Genomic DNA, 12,996 nt, shown 5'->3' on the forward strand with positions numbered 1-12,996 from the left:
TCTCTAGTATATGATGATATATATTTACTTTGAAAATAAATTTACTTTGAAATTTGAACATTGAACCAACGGTAGCCAACATGGGCTATCTGTTTGAGAGGTAAGTGGTCACAGTAGATTCCTACACTTTGAAGAACAGCCAGATATTGTGGTGATAAAGACAGAGTGAAAAGGAAGAAGAGGTCCTGCAACATGAATTTAGAAAGCTGGGTCACCCATTGCTCTTGTGTCCAAGCCAACAGTAAGTCAAGTAACACCAGGTCTGAAAGGCCGCTGCTGCTGTGCTGCGCCGCCTCAGTAGAGAGGCTGGCTCACTGTAAGTGCTATTGGCATTGTCCTCAATATTATGGATGGACCAGGTTGGATTCATCCACATCTCCAGTTGTGCAGTGCTCTAAGTGAGAAGCAGCAACTGGGCATCCTTCCTCTATACATAGTCACTGGGGTTGATTGAAATGTTCCTCGTGAAGAGCATTTCACAGGTGATTAGATCTCCTGCCTTGGGTAACACTTTGATTATCATTGCATAATTAATAACTAATTATGCAGAAGATTTGCTTCAGTCTGAACACAACCTATTACAGTCCGAAGTCCCTTAACCTTATGCTTCTTACACAGTCCGCTGAGTCCAGCTGCTGGGGTACAGAGAGAGAAGTGTGTGAGCTGAGGGTACTGCATGTTTCATGATGAGCAGGAGTATGGTGAAACATTTCTGGTCTCAATTGCTGACTTCTTTGTCCCTGGTCACCTATCACAGTGCTTATGACTGGTCTTACAGTGGAACCAACACATCCCTCCCCTCACACCTCCACCCTCCCCTCTACACACCATCATCACCTCCAACTCCCAACTTTCCTCCACACCTCCACTCTCCCTCCCAGCTGGAGTTCTACAGACTATGGCTAGCGAGGAGATCGAGGCCTCAGGGTCAGAGCAGTCTGCGGTGAAGAGGGCAGCTGTGGACCGCTGCTGCTGAATCTGTGTCACTGCATTTAAGGGCATCTTGATGACATGAGATCAAACATGGTCCTGGTGAAATACCCCACTTTAAGTCTGAGTGAGAGAATTTGGCGTGATGAGGGCTATGCGCATTGCCTGGATATGTGATTAACCTCAGTTGCACCATCCTCTCTGGAAGCTTTCATCATTTGCTATGTCCTCACTGAACAGACAGCTTGGCCATTTTTCCACATTCCCCTCCTGCTTACCATGTTGGTTGACCCACCGTCATTCTGACTCACTCTAATCCTGTGCTTCCTTTCAGGGTGAACCTGGAGTGCCGGGGATACCCGGATCTGCAGGACCCAAAGGCAGCAAGGTAGGTGACCCTCCTGTGTCTGCTCATCATCTGACCTCCAGAAAGGGAGACTGGGTCAGTGTGGGAGACCCTCAGTGTGAGAGACTGGGTCAGTGTGGGAGACCCTCTGTAGTGTTCTCACTCAGGTGTAAGAGAACTCTGAACTAAACACCGAGGTAAACCGTAGTCAATGAAGACAGGATCGCAGTAAGATTAACCGTTTACTGTTCACTCTTCCACATTAACGTATGGTGAAAACTGTTGATAAAACAATACAAAATATGTACAGTATTTGTTTCCTTCTTGATATCACATTTACATCGTAAATACTTGCAAAAGTAAAACTACAACAACTATATTACATTAAAGTGCAGCATATAGTCAGAATCTACCTACGCCATTGACTGCTTTAAATACACTTCAACACAAACTATCCGCAACTCTTTAAATAACAAAAACATAAACCTTATCAACCGTCATTACTTTTAACAGAATCAGCGTTAACATTTTTAATTCAACATATCGATTATCTCATGAACTTACCGCGTTGCTTCACTGATGTTTCTAGTGCGTAGAAAGAAAACTTTTCTTGCGCTGATCCTGCACATGTGAGCCCTCTCCTTCCCGTTTCTCCAAACCGGTATTTTCCCACAAGACGCGGCGAAACCGGGTGTGACGTCATCGCATGCCGCGATATATCACAGACAACGAATTTACTTTAAACAATCTTAACTTTAACTAGAAAATGATAACAAACGAATTACTAAAGTGAAAATATTATAAACTAAACAAATGCCATAAAGGCAACACACTACCCGCTTGACCTTCGTAGGGTCACAATGAACATAATACAAAACTTCAGTCTCTAAATCAGTCGTTAGGTAGAAGTAGAATGACTTCTGTAACCGGCCTTTGGTAAATTTTCACATCACCTTGGTCAGTAGTTTTCAACTCAACCTTCCTGACATGTCCATCCCTACTAGGGAATGTGGCAGTGATTCTGGCCCACCGCTTGCTCTCTGCTTGTCCTCCTCTGGTGCGTCTCGTAGTGATAGTCCAGGGACCAAATACGTCGAGCCCCCCATATGTAAAAGGAGGGCATGCTTCGAGGCGTTCTGGTGGGAGGTCCGCCATACGTTGAGCTTCCAACTTGCCTCGCAGTTTCCTGCAGGTTACACATTTATGAAGTCCTGAATTGATCAGTGTTTTACCTCCCAAGATCCACAGTCCCGCTGCCCTTATTGCTCCTTCCGTCAGGTAACGGCCCTGATGCTTTACCTGTTCATGGTGATGGCGAGTGAGCAGTAAGGACACGTGGCTGTCTTTGGGCAGGATTACTGGACTCTTTTCTGCAGCTGGAAGTTGGGAGTGTATTAACCGGCCTCCAATGCAGATGATATCGTTCTTCATGATCGGGCTGAATTTCCTCAAAGGGCTGTCCTTTGGTATTGGTTTATTAACTTGGAGAGCTGAAAACTCCCCTGCAAAAGTCGCTCTTTGAGTTGCTTTAAGTATGACGTCCTTTGCCTGGGCCAATTCGTCCGCAGTGCGAAGGAAGTTACATTTGTGCCATTAGAAACGGAGAAAATTGCGATGGTCCTCCTGTACTAAGAAGCTATGGAACATCTGCTGGATGTCCAGTAAGATTGCGACCTTCTCCTTCCGGAAGCGCAGCAGGACCCCGAGAAGGGTATTGTTAAGGTCGGGGCCTGTAAGGAGCACTTCATTAAGGGAGATACTAGCGCACTGAGCACTGGAGTCAAAGACCACCCTGATCTGCTTGGGCTTTTGTGGTTGGTAAACCCCAAATGTTGGGAGGTACCAGCACTCCCCGCCTTCCCTCAGTGGTGGTGCTACTTCAGTATGTCCAATAGCGAAGATCTTCTCCATAAATGCTACGTATTGTTGCTGCATCTCAGGTTTCCTTTTCAGGGTTTTTTGCAAGGACGTGAACCGCTTGACTGCCTGCTCTTTGTTGTTTGGCAAGCACTGGCGTGGTTCTCTGAAAGGTAGTGGGGCGACCCAATTATTTGCTTCATCTCTGAAGACCTTGGTGTCTATTATTTTTAAGAAAATGACATCTTGAGCTGATGGAGCAAGTTTATATCATGCTCAGTTTGAGCGAAGTCTGACTGACCCAGCGTCTTGTCGGTTGCTTTACATTTGTTAAAGCCTTGTCGTGCTTCCTTGATACGCATGAAACTTGTGCAGGGTTGAAAAATTGAATGGCAGCCACTCTCTAGCACATTGGTCTTGAGTGTGTTAACTGTCAGTTTGTGTACGTTGCCAAGGCACACCTCTCCTATCACCACCCAGCCCAGATCCAGGTGTTGCACAAAGGGGGCGTCGTGTGGTCCATTGACCTGCTGCCTAACCTTGTGCACCTGGAGAACATCTCTTCCTAATAGCAGGAGTATTTCTGCTTTTGGATCCAGTTCTGGGATGTGCTTGGCAATGTGGTGGAGATGTGGCTGGTGTAGCACTGCACTTGGCGTCGGGATCTCAGTGCGGTTATTCAAAATTTCATTGCACTCTTAAGAGTGGAGGGAGACAGATGACAACTTTACCATCCAGGGACTCGAGCTGGAAGCCTTCTGCCTTCCTTCCATAAGTTTCCACGCTGCCTGAGCAAGTTCTAAGGTAGTATGGGAACTGATTACTCTCAATGTGGAACAAGTCACAGAACTCTGGACTGACTAGTGAGCGATTGCTCTGATCGTCCAGAATTACATAGGCTTTGATGGCCTTGTCTTTGGCTCCCTTAGGGTACACCTTAGTGAGACAGATCTTTGCACAAGAACGGCTTGACTGAGCTTGACCGCAAACTTCTGTGCAGCTCGAGCTGACAGCAGTTGTCCTGGAGTGAGCCTCTCCCTCCCCGCCGTCCTGTTGTGGGGGTAGTGGAGCTTTGTCGGTTTGTGGTAACGGGCTGGGATACATGGCCCCATCGTGATTAGTGCTATTACATTCCGGGCACTTCACGGCAATCGTACACTCTCTAGCAAGGTGAGAGGTAGAGGAACAGCATTTAAAACATTTTTTTCTCCTTGAGAAGGGCCATCCTCTCTTCAAGGGGTTTTTCCCTAAACGTTCTGCATTTTTTGAGGGGGTGGGGTTTGTTATGCAATGGACAATTCTTGCTAGGGTCATTGTTAGTTGTAAAGGCTTCAGTCTTAAGCACTGAGACAGGTTTATTAATGTTGAAATTATTCAAAGTGGATTTAACTGGCTTGGTGTAAATTGTACTGCTACCTGAACTCATGAGGCTAAGGTCGTTTCGCTTCTTCACCTCCTTGCACACAAACCTAGTGAAATACTCAAAGGGAGGAAATCGACCATTGTTCTCTTCCTTGTACTCTGAGCCAACAGACACCCACCTTTCCTGCAGTCCAAATGGAAGTTTGTCCACGATTTGTCTAATGCCGTATGGAGTATCTAGGTATAATAGACCAGTTAAGTAGCCATCTTCTTTGGCGCCTTGAATCTCCATGAGTAAATCTCCGAGCTCTCTTAACTTAGTGTGGTCCTTGGCTGACACCTTAGGAAAATTTTCCAGACGTCGGTATAGTGCCGCTTCAATAATTTCGGGGGCCGCATAGCCCTCCCGAAGTCTCTCCCATGCTTTGCGTAAGGCTAGCTTGGGGTTGTTGATGTACACTGAACATATGCGTCTCACCTGTTCGCATGATTCTTTTCCCAGCCATTTCGCCATAAGATCCAACTCTTGGGTTGCTCCGAGCTGGACTCCGTGGATAGCGTTGGTGAATGTGGAGTACCATACACGGTAATTTTCAGGTTTATCATCAAACTGGTATAGTCCTGAAGTGACGAGATCTCGTCGTGCTAAATAATGTGCCATGGGTTCAACTGCAAGTGGCATGCGGGCTGGGGGAATATGTCGGCGGGTATATGACTGAGGGCGTACATCTGTTATGGAATTTGCTGTTCTGAATTCGGCCTTTGCCTCTCTTCTCGCCAAATCTGGTAAGTTTGGTGTCGAGAAGTATTTGTCATCAGCCCTTTCATTCTTGAATTCATTGCGGAGTTGCAAGGGTAAATTGTCTTCCTCGGATGGATGTGGTGCAATTGGGCCTCTCTGAGACTCCTTATGAAATGGGGCGTTAGCATATAAGTATAGAGAGGAAGAACGAATCTTCAAGTCTATTTGAGATCGGACATAGTCGCTTGTGCGTTCCAATCTGATCTTTTCTGAAGTAGATTTTACGTCAACCAGATCATGCATTTCTTCAGCATTTTCTATTAACTCTGCTTCCACCCTGGCAGCTTCTGCTTCTCGTTGTAGCATCAGCACTTCTAACTCTGACGCTATCCTTACCCTTTCCAACTGGTTTTCGGCTTCTCTGGCAGCTTTTTCCATTTCTCTGGCAGCCGCTTCCTTCTGGTTTTCGGCTTCTCTGGCAGCCGCTTCCATTTTCAATTTTGCTTCTTGTTCGGCGTAGAACGCTCGCACCTTGGCGGCTTCTGCCTTAGCTCTTGCATGGGCAGCCTTACTTGATGATGCCCTACTGCCCCTGTCGCTGGATGGCAATGACTTGATGCTGGATCGAGTTGTCATTGCAGCGCTTGAAACACCTGATAATGCCGCCTTTTCACTGTAGTGTTCTCGCTCAGGTGTAAGAGAACTCTGAACTAAACACCGAGGTAAACCGTAGTCAATGAAGACAGGATCGCAGTAAGATTAACCGTTTACTGTTCACTCTTCCACATTAACGTATGGTGAAAACTGTTGATAAAACAATACAAAATATGTACAGTATTTGTTTCCTTCTTGATATCACATTTACATCGTAAATACTTGCAAAAGTAAAACTACAACAACTATATTACATTAAAGTGCAGCATACAGTCAGAATCTACCTACGCCATTGACTGCTTTAAATACACTTCAACACAAACTATCCGCAACTCTTTAAATAACAAAAACATAAACCTTATCAACCGTCATTACTTTTAACAGAATCAGCGTTAACATTTTTAATTCAACATATCGATTATCTCATGAACTTACCGCGTTGCTTCACTGATGTTTCTAGTGCGTAGAAAGAAAACTTTTCTTGCGCTGATCCTGCTCATGTGAGCCCCCTCCTTCCCGTTTCTCCAAACCGGTATTTTCCCACAAGACGCGGCGAAACCGGGTGTGACGTCATCGCATGCTGCGATATATCACAGACAACGAATTTACTTTAAACAATCTTAACTTTAACTAGAAAATGATAACAAACGAATTACTAAAGCGAAAATATTATAAACTAAACAAATGCCATAAAGGCAACACACTCCCCGCTTGACCTTCGTAGGGTCACAATGAACATAATACAAAACTTCAGTCTCTGAATCAGTCGTTAGATAGAAGTAGAATGACTTCTGTAACCGGCCTTTGGTAAATTTTCACATCATCTTGGTCAGTAGTTTTCAACTCAACCTTCCTGACATGTCCATCCCTACTAGGGAATGTGGCAGTGATTCTGGCCATTGGCCAGCTGTTGCGGGCGATTTGCTTGTCCCTAAGCAGGACTAAATCTCCAACTTGAAGATTCCTGCAGGGTTCTGTCCACTTTTGTCTGTGTTGCAACAAAGGTAGATATTCCTGTCTCCAACGAGACCAGAACCGATTTGCCAGAGCCTGGACCTGTCTCCATTGCTTTGTGTACAAATCCTTATCAGAGAAGTCCCCTGGTGGAGGGGGGGGGCTCCTGCCTTCTGCGTAAGGAGCATTGATGGCGAGAGTATGAAGGGGTTTTCCGGGTCAGAAGACACAGGTAGGAGTGGTCGTGCATTTATAATGGCTGTGACCTCTGCCATTAGTGTGCACAGTACCTCGTGGGTCAATCGGGTGCATTGCTGCATCTCAGGTTTCCTTTTCATGGTTTTTTGCAAGGACGTGAACCGCTTGACTGCCTGCTCTTTGTTGTTTGGCAAGCACTGGTGTGGTTCTCTAAAAGGTAGTGGGGCGACCCAATTATTTGCTTCATCTCTGAAGACCTTGGTGTCCATTATTTTTAAGAAAATGGCGTCTTGAGCTGATGGAGCAAGTTTATTATCATGCTCAGTTTGAGCGAAGACTGACTGACCCAGCGTCTTGTCGGTTACTTTACATTTGTTAAAGCCTTGTCGTGCTTCCTTGATACGCATGAAACTTGCGCAGGGTTGAAAAATTGAATGGCGGCCGCTCTCTAGCACATTGGTCTTGAGTGTGTTAACTGTCGGTTTGTGTACATTGCCAAGGCACACCTCTCCTATCACCACCCAGCCCAGATCCAGGTGTTGCGCAAAGGGGGCGTCGTGTGGTCCATTGACCTGCTGCCTAACCTTGTGCACCCGGAGAACATCTCTTCCTAATAGCAGGAGTATTTCTGCTTTTGGATCCAGTTCTGGGATGTGCTTGGCAATGTGGTGGAGATGTGGCTGGTGTAGCACTGCACTTGGCATTGGGATCTCAGTGCGGTTATTCAAAATTTCATTGCACTCTAAGAGTGGAGGGAGACAGATGACAACTTTACCATCCAGGGACTCGAGCTGGAAGCCTTCTGCCTTCCTTCCATAAGTTTCCATGCTGCCTGAGCAAGTTCTAAGGTAGTATGGGAACTGATTACTCTCAATGTTGAACAAGTCAAAGAACTCTGGACTGACTAGTGAGCGATTGCTCTGATCGTCCAGAATAACATAGGCTTTGATGGCCTTGTTTTTGGCTCCCTTAGGGTACACCTTAGTGAGGCAGATCTTTGAACAAGAACGGCTTGACTGAGCTTGACCGCAAACTTCTGTGCAGCTCGAGCTGTGAGAAACTGTCATTGTGAGAAGCTCAGAGTAGCAGTCTGAGTCAGTGTGGGTCCCTCGCTGTCAGACACTGGGTCAGAGTGAGACCCTCACTGTGGGAGACTGGGTCGGTGTGAGACTCTCAGTGTGGGAGACTGGGTCAGTGTGAGACCCCAAAATGGGATATTGGGTCAGTAGGAGACCCGCAGCATAGGAGACTGGGTCAGAGTGACACCCTCACTGTGGTAACCTGGGTCAGTGTTGGAGCCGCAGAATGGGAGATTGGGTTACAGTGGGAATCTCAGTGTAAGAGAACAGGTCAGTGTTATGACCACACAGACTGGGAGGCTGAGTCAGTGTGAGACACTTAGTGTGGGAGAGTCAGTCAGTGTGGAGCACCAGAATGGAAGATTGGGTCAGTGTGAGACCCCCAGAATGGGAGACTGGGTCTGACTGAGACTCGCTGAATGGGAGACTGGGTTAGTATGTAACCATCAGAGTGGGAGACTGGGTCAATGTGAGTCCTGCAGAATGGGAGATTGGGTCAGTGTGAGAGACTGCATCAGTGTAAGACCGCAGAACCTGAGACTGGGTGAGTGTGAGACTCCCTTAATATGTGTACTGGTTCAGTGCAGGACCCCCAGAATGGGAAACTGGGTCAGTGTGAGACCCCCAGAATGGGAGACCCTCAGGGTGGGAGATTGTGTGAGTGTGGGAGACTAAGTCAGTGGGTGACCCTCAAAGTGGGAGACTAGGTCAGCGTGCGACCTCCAGAACGGGAGACTGGGTCAGTGTTTTGACCCCAGAATGGGAAATGGGTCAGTTTAAGACCCTCATGGTGGGAGACTGGTTCAGTGTGAGACCCCCAGAATGGAGGACTCAGTCAGTGTGTGACCCCCTGAATTGGAGTCTGGGTCAGTGTGGGAGTTTAGGTCAGTGTGAGACTGAGTGTGGGAGACTGGGTCAGTGTGGACGCTCAGTTTGGTAGTCTGGGTCAGGCTGAGTCCCATAGTGTGGGGTCTGGGTCAGTGTGAGACCCCAGAATGGAAGATTGGGTCAGTGTTGTGACCACCCAGAATGAGAGACTGGGTAAGTGTGAGATTCTCTGTCTTGGAGTATGGGTCAGTGTGAGGCTCCCAGAATGGGAGAAGGGGTCAGTACTGCACCTGCCGAATGTGAGACTATGTTAGTATGGGGCCTCACCATGGGACACTGGGTCAGTGTGGGAGACTCAGTCAGTGTGTGACACCAGAATGAGAGACTGGGTAAGTGTGACACACTCAGAGACGGAGATTGGGTCAGTGTGAGGCTCTCGGTGTGGGAGACTGGGTCGGTGTGAGATTCTCGGTGTGGGAGACTGTGTCGGTGTGAGACTCTCGGTGTGGGAGACTGGGTCGGTGTGAGACTCTCGGTGTGGGAGACTGTGTCGGTGGGAGACTGGGTCAGTGTGAGACTCTTGGTGCGGGAGACTGGGTCGGTGTGAGACTCTCGGTGTGGGAGACTGTGTCGGTGGGAGACTGGGTCAGTGTGAGACTCTCGGTGCGGGAGACTGGGTCGGTGTGAGACTCTCGGTGTGGGAGACTGTGTCGGTGGGAGACTGGGTCAGTGTGAGACTCTCGGTGCGGGAGACTGGGTCGGTGTGAGACTCTCGGTGTGGGAGACTGTGTCGGTGGGAGACTGGGTCAGTGTGAGACTCTCGGTGCGGGAGACTGGGTCGGTGTGAGACTCTCGGTGCGGGAGACTGTGTCGGTGTGAGACTCTCGGTGCGGGAGACTGTGTTGGTGTGAGACTCTCGGTGCGGGAGACTGGGTCGGTGTGAGACTCTCGGTGCGGGAGACTGGGTCGGTGTGAGACTCTCGGTGCGGGAGACTGGGTCGGTGTGAGACTCTCGGTGCGGGAGACTGGGTCGGTGTGAGACTCTCAGAATGCTAGATTGGGTCAGTGTGAGACCCTCACTGTGGAACACTGGGTCTGTGTAAGACCACCCAAGTGGGAGATTGGGTCAGTGTGGGAGATTTGGTGTGTGAGATTCTCAGAATGGGAGACTTAGGTCAGTGTGAATCTCCCTGAATGGAGGACTGGGTCAGTGTGGGAGTCTGTGTCAGTGTGAGACCCTCAGAATGCTAGATTGGGTCATTGCAGGAGATTTGGTTAGTTTGAGGCTCTCGGAATCAGAGATTGGGTCAGTGTGAGACCCTCAGTGTAGGAATCTGGTTCAGTGTTGGGAGACTGGATAAGTGGGTGATCCGCAGAGTGGGAGAATGGGTCAGTGTGAGACCGTCAGATTGATCAGTATGGTGACCTTAGATTGTGAGAGTGGGTTATTGTAGGACCCTCAGAAAGGAAAACTGAGTTGGTGTGGGACCCCACCTCCCAGAGTTGGACCCCAGTATGGGAGTCTCGGTCACTGGTGATCTCGCCACAGCCCTACAGCTCCTGCCTTTTCTGATTATTATAGTGTTGTTTTAACTGTCAGCTCCTTCCTGACCTTTATAGTGGCTTTCAGAGGATGTATTGGGAGTCTCTGAGACTCCTTGTGGGAGTAGCAAGTTTTTATTAAATGAACCGATGCATAAGTTTTCAGGTTTCTTGGAATGGTGTTTGTGTTCTAGGGGCAAGCTGGAGAGCACGGGATTCCAGGACACCCAGGAGCACCGGGCGTGGGACTACCAGGGATGCAGGTTAGTGTTCACTCACCCCTGACAGTTAGACCAGACTCACCATGGAGATGCAGTGAAGAGCAAGTAGAGGGACAGCATCACAACTCTAAACCTTGCCCAAGGTATAGAAATTTCAGATCCTCCCTCGCCCGAGCCCAGCCTCATCCTAATCACAAGACTCATGGCCCCAAAAAGAGCAGCAAGACGTAGACCAATGTTTCAGCCCACAGGCACCTGCCGTGGGGCAAGCCAGAGAGAGACAGGGTTAATGGGAGCCCTGCTCACACATTGCTCTGCCTCCACCCATGCACAGTCTGGCTTTGGACCACTAGTCCCAGGAAATTAGAGGCGGTGTGTTAAGCTGTGTCTCACCTCTTGCTCTACCTGGCCTGGCAATGATTAATGGCCTGCATGATGGAAGTTTCACTGCTCTCAGTCATATTGTACAGTGATACTGAAAGGTGTAGAAATCCCAGGAATATTTGAGACTTACGGTGAATTCCTACGTACAGGAAAAGGGTAGGGATAGATAATTAACAGCAGATTACATAACAGACCAGACAAGGGGTTGTATGATTATCTCTGGCTCCCAGGTTCTACATTTTGCAAAATATGAACAGATCCCAGAAGCCCTCTTCCTGCAGGAACTGGTCCCATAGATGCATATCAGGCTGTAAAGGCTGGGGGTGTCGAGGTGCTTCCTGGATGTTAATGTAGTCTAGCTCCATCCCCCAGCTGCCCTGTTCAAGAGAAGCACTAATCCTAAGATGCAGCTCCATATTGTCAGATCTGAGTCTATCACAGTGGCTGTAGCTGTGGTGTAGCCTCTCTTGTCTGTGGCGGGCAAGTTAACCATGCAAATACTCTGAGCAGGAATTGAACCTGGGTTGCTGGTGCTCTATAGTGTTGCATACGCATTATGCTACCATGCATTGAGGAGAGATACCGGAACAAGGCTCCTCAGTCCACTGTCCTCACTGACCTTCAGCCACCAATTTAAACTGATTCCACATGAATTCCATTACTGTATTTATTCTCCTGACATTCCCATCAATTCCCCTTCAGATTCCACCATTCATCTACACACTACAGGTAGTTTACAGTGGCCATTTAACTTGGTCGGATGTGAAAGGAAGTGGGATCACCTAGAGGAAGCACATGTGGTCACAGTGAGAAACTGCTTGCGGACCTCACAGTCCGCAAAGGTCAGCACTGAACCTGGATCTGTTGTGGCTGGTCCGCTGTGCTTCCTCACATGATCAAAGCGGTTATGTGATGTCAGCCAACTGCCTGTGGCTAACTGCTGCCTTTATCTTCCAGGGAAAGGAAGGAGAGCCTGGAACTCCTGGACTGCCAGGGAAAAGAGGCTTCCCAGTAAGTACTACTGATACTCCAGCTGGTCTGCCCTGCCCCTGTCACCCTTCATCTGCCATGTGCCTGATGGGTTCACCACATGATGTTCGTGGGCTGGGTGGAGAGCTCTGACCTGGGTCGAGTCTCAGAAAAATGGCAGAAGTCAGAATAAAAGGGTAGAGGAAGGGTGTGCGAGGGGGCAAGCATGAGTTGGCAGATGATAGGTGAATTCAGGTGATGGGGGATGGGAGGTGGGTGGGTGGGGTGAAGTGGGAATGGCATGAGAGACTCAAAGGTGATTGGTGGATTCAGGTGATGGGGGATGGGAGGTGGGTGGGTGGGATGAAATGGGAATGGCATGAGAGACTCAAAGGTGATTGGTGGATTCAGGTGATGGGGAAGGGATGTTGGTGGGTGGGAATGAAGTGGGAATGACATGAGAGACAGAAAGGTGATTGGTGGATTCAGGTGATGGGGAAGGGATGTTGGTGGGTGGGAATGAAGTGGGAATGACATGAGAGACAGAAAGGTGATTGGTGGAAGTGTTGAAAACAATGGAACCTGACATGCAAAGAAGTGGACCAAGGAATAAAGGAGGTGGGAAACCAGAAATGGAGGGGGGAGGTGTGGATTCCTTGGAATAAAGTTCATGACTCTTCCTGATGAAGAGTCCTAGCCTGAAATGTTGGCTGTTTATTCCCTTCCTTCGATTCCTTGTGACCTGCAGAGTTCTTCCAGTATTTTGTTTGTGTGTTGTTCCACTCTCGGGACTTCTGCTTCACATATTAACGATTTAGGTGTTTGAAATGAAGGTTTTTTACTCCCTGGAAAATTACTATCAACCACATTGTCAGTGGTTTCTGAGCTTCTGCTGCCACCTATCGCCAGGCTGATGAAAAGTTCTCCTTT

The 12,996-nt window shown here is 48.3% G+C and overlaps 1 protein-coding gene across 6 annotated transcripts in view; it reads left to right on the forward strand.

Moving 5' to 3' along the window:
* The window catches only part of LOC140717613 (uncharacterized), a 344,930-nt gene that overhangs the window by 217,088 nt on the left and 114,846 nt on the right, over nt 1-12,996 (forward strand). For all 6 annotated transcript variants that reach the window (XM_073031183.1, XM_073031184.1, XM_073031186.1 and 3 more), the window contains 3 exons: nt 1,265-1,318; nt 10,687-10,755; nt 12,055-12,108. In XM_073031183.1, the coding sequence (XP_072887284.1) occupies nt 1,265-1,318; nt 10,687-10,755; nt 12,055-12,108 (177 nt within the window). The remainder of the gene's footprint in view (nt 1-1,264; nt 1,319-10,686; nt 10,756-12,054; nt 12,109-12,996) is intronic.

This window comes from Hemitrygon akajei, chromosome 28 (assembly GCF_048418815.1).
Source record: "Hemitrygon akajei chromosome 28, sHemAka1.3, whole genome shotgun sequence".
Taxonomy (NCBI): domain Eukaryota; kingdom Metazoa; phylum Chordata; class Chondrichthyes; order Myliobatiformes; family Dasyatidae; genus Hemitrygon; species Hemitrygon akajei.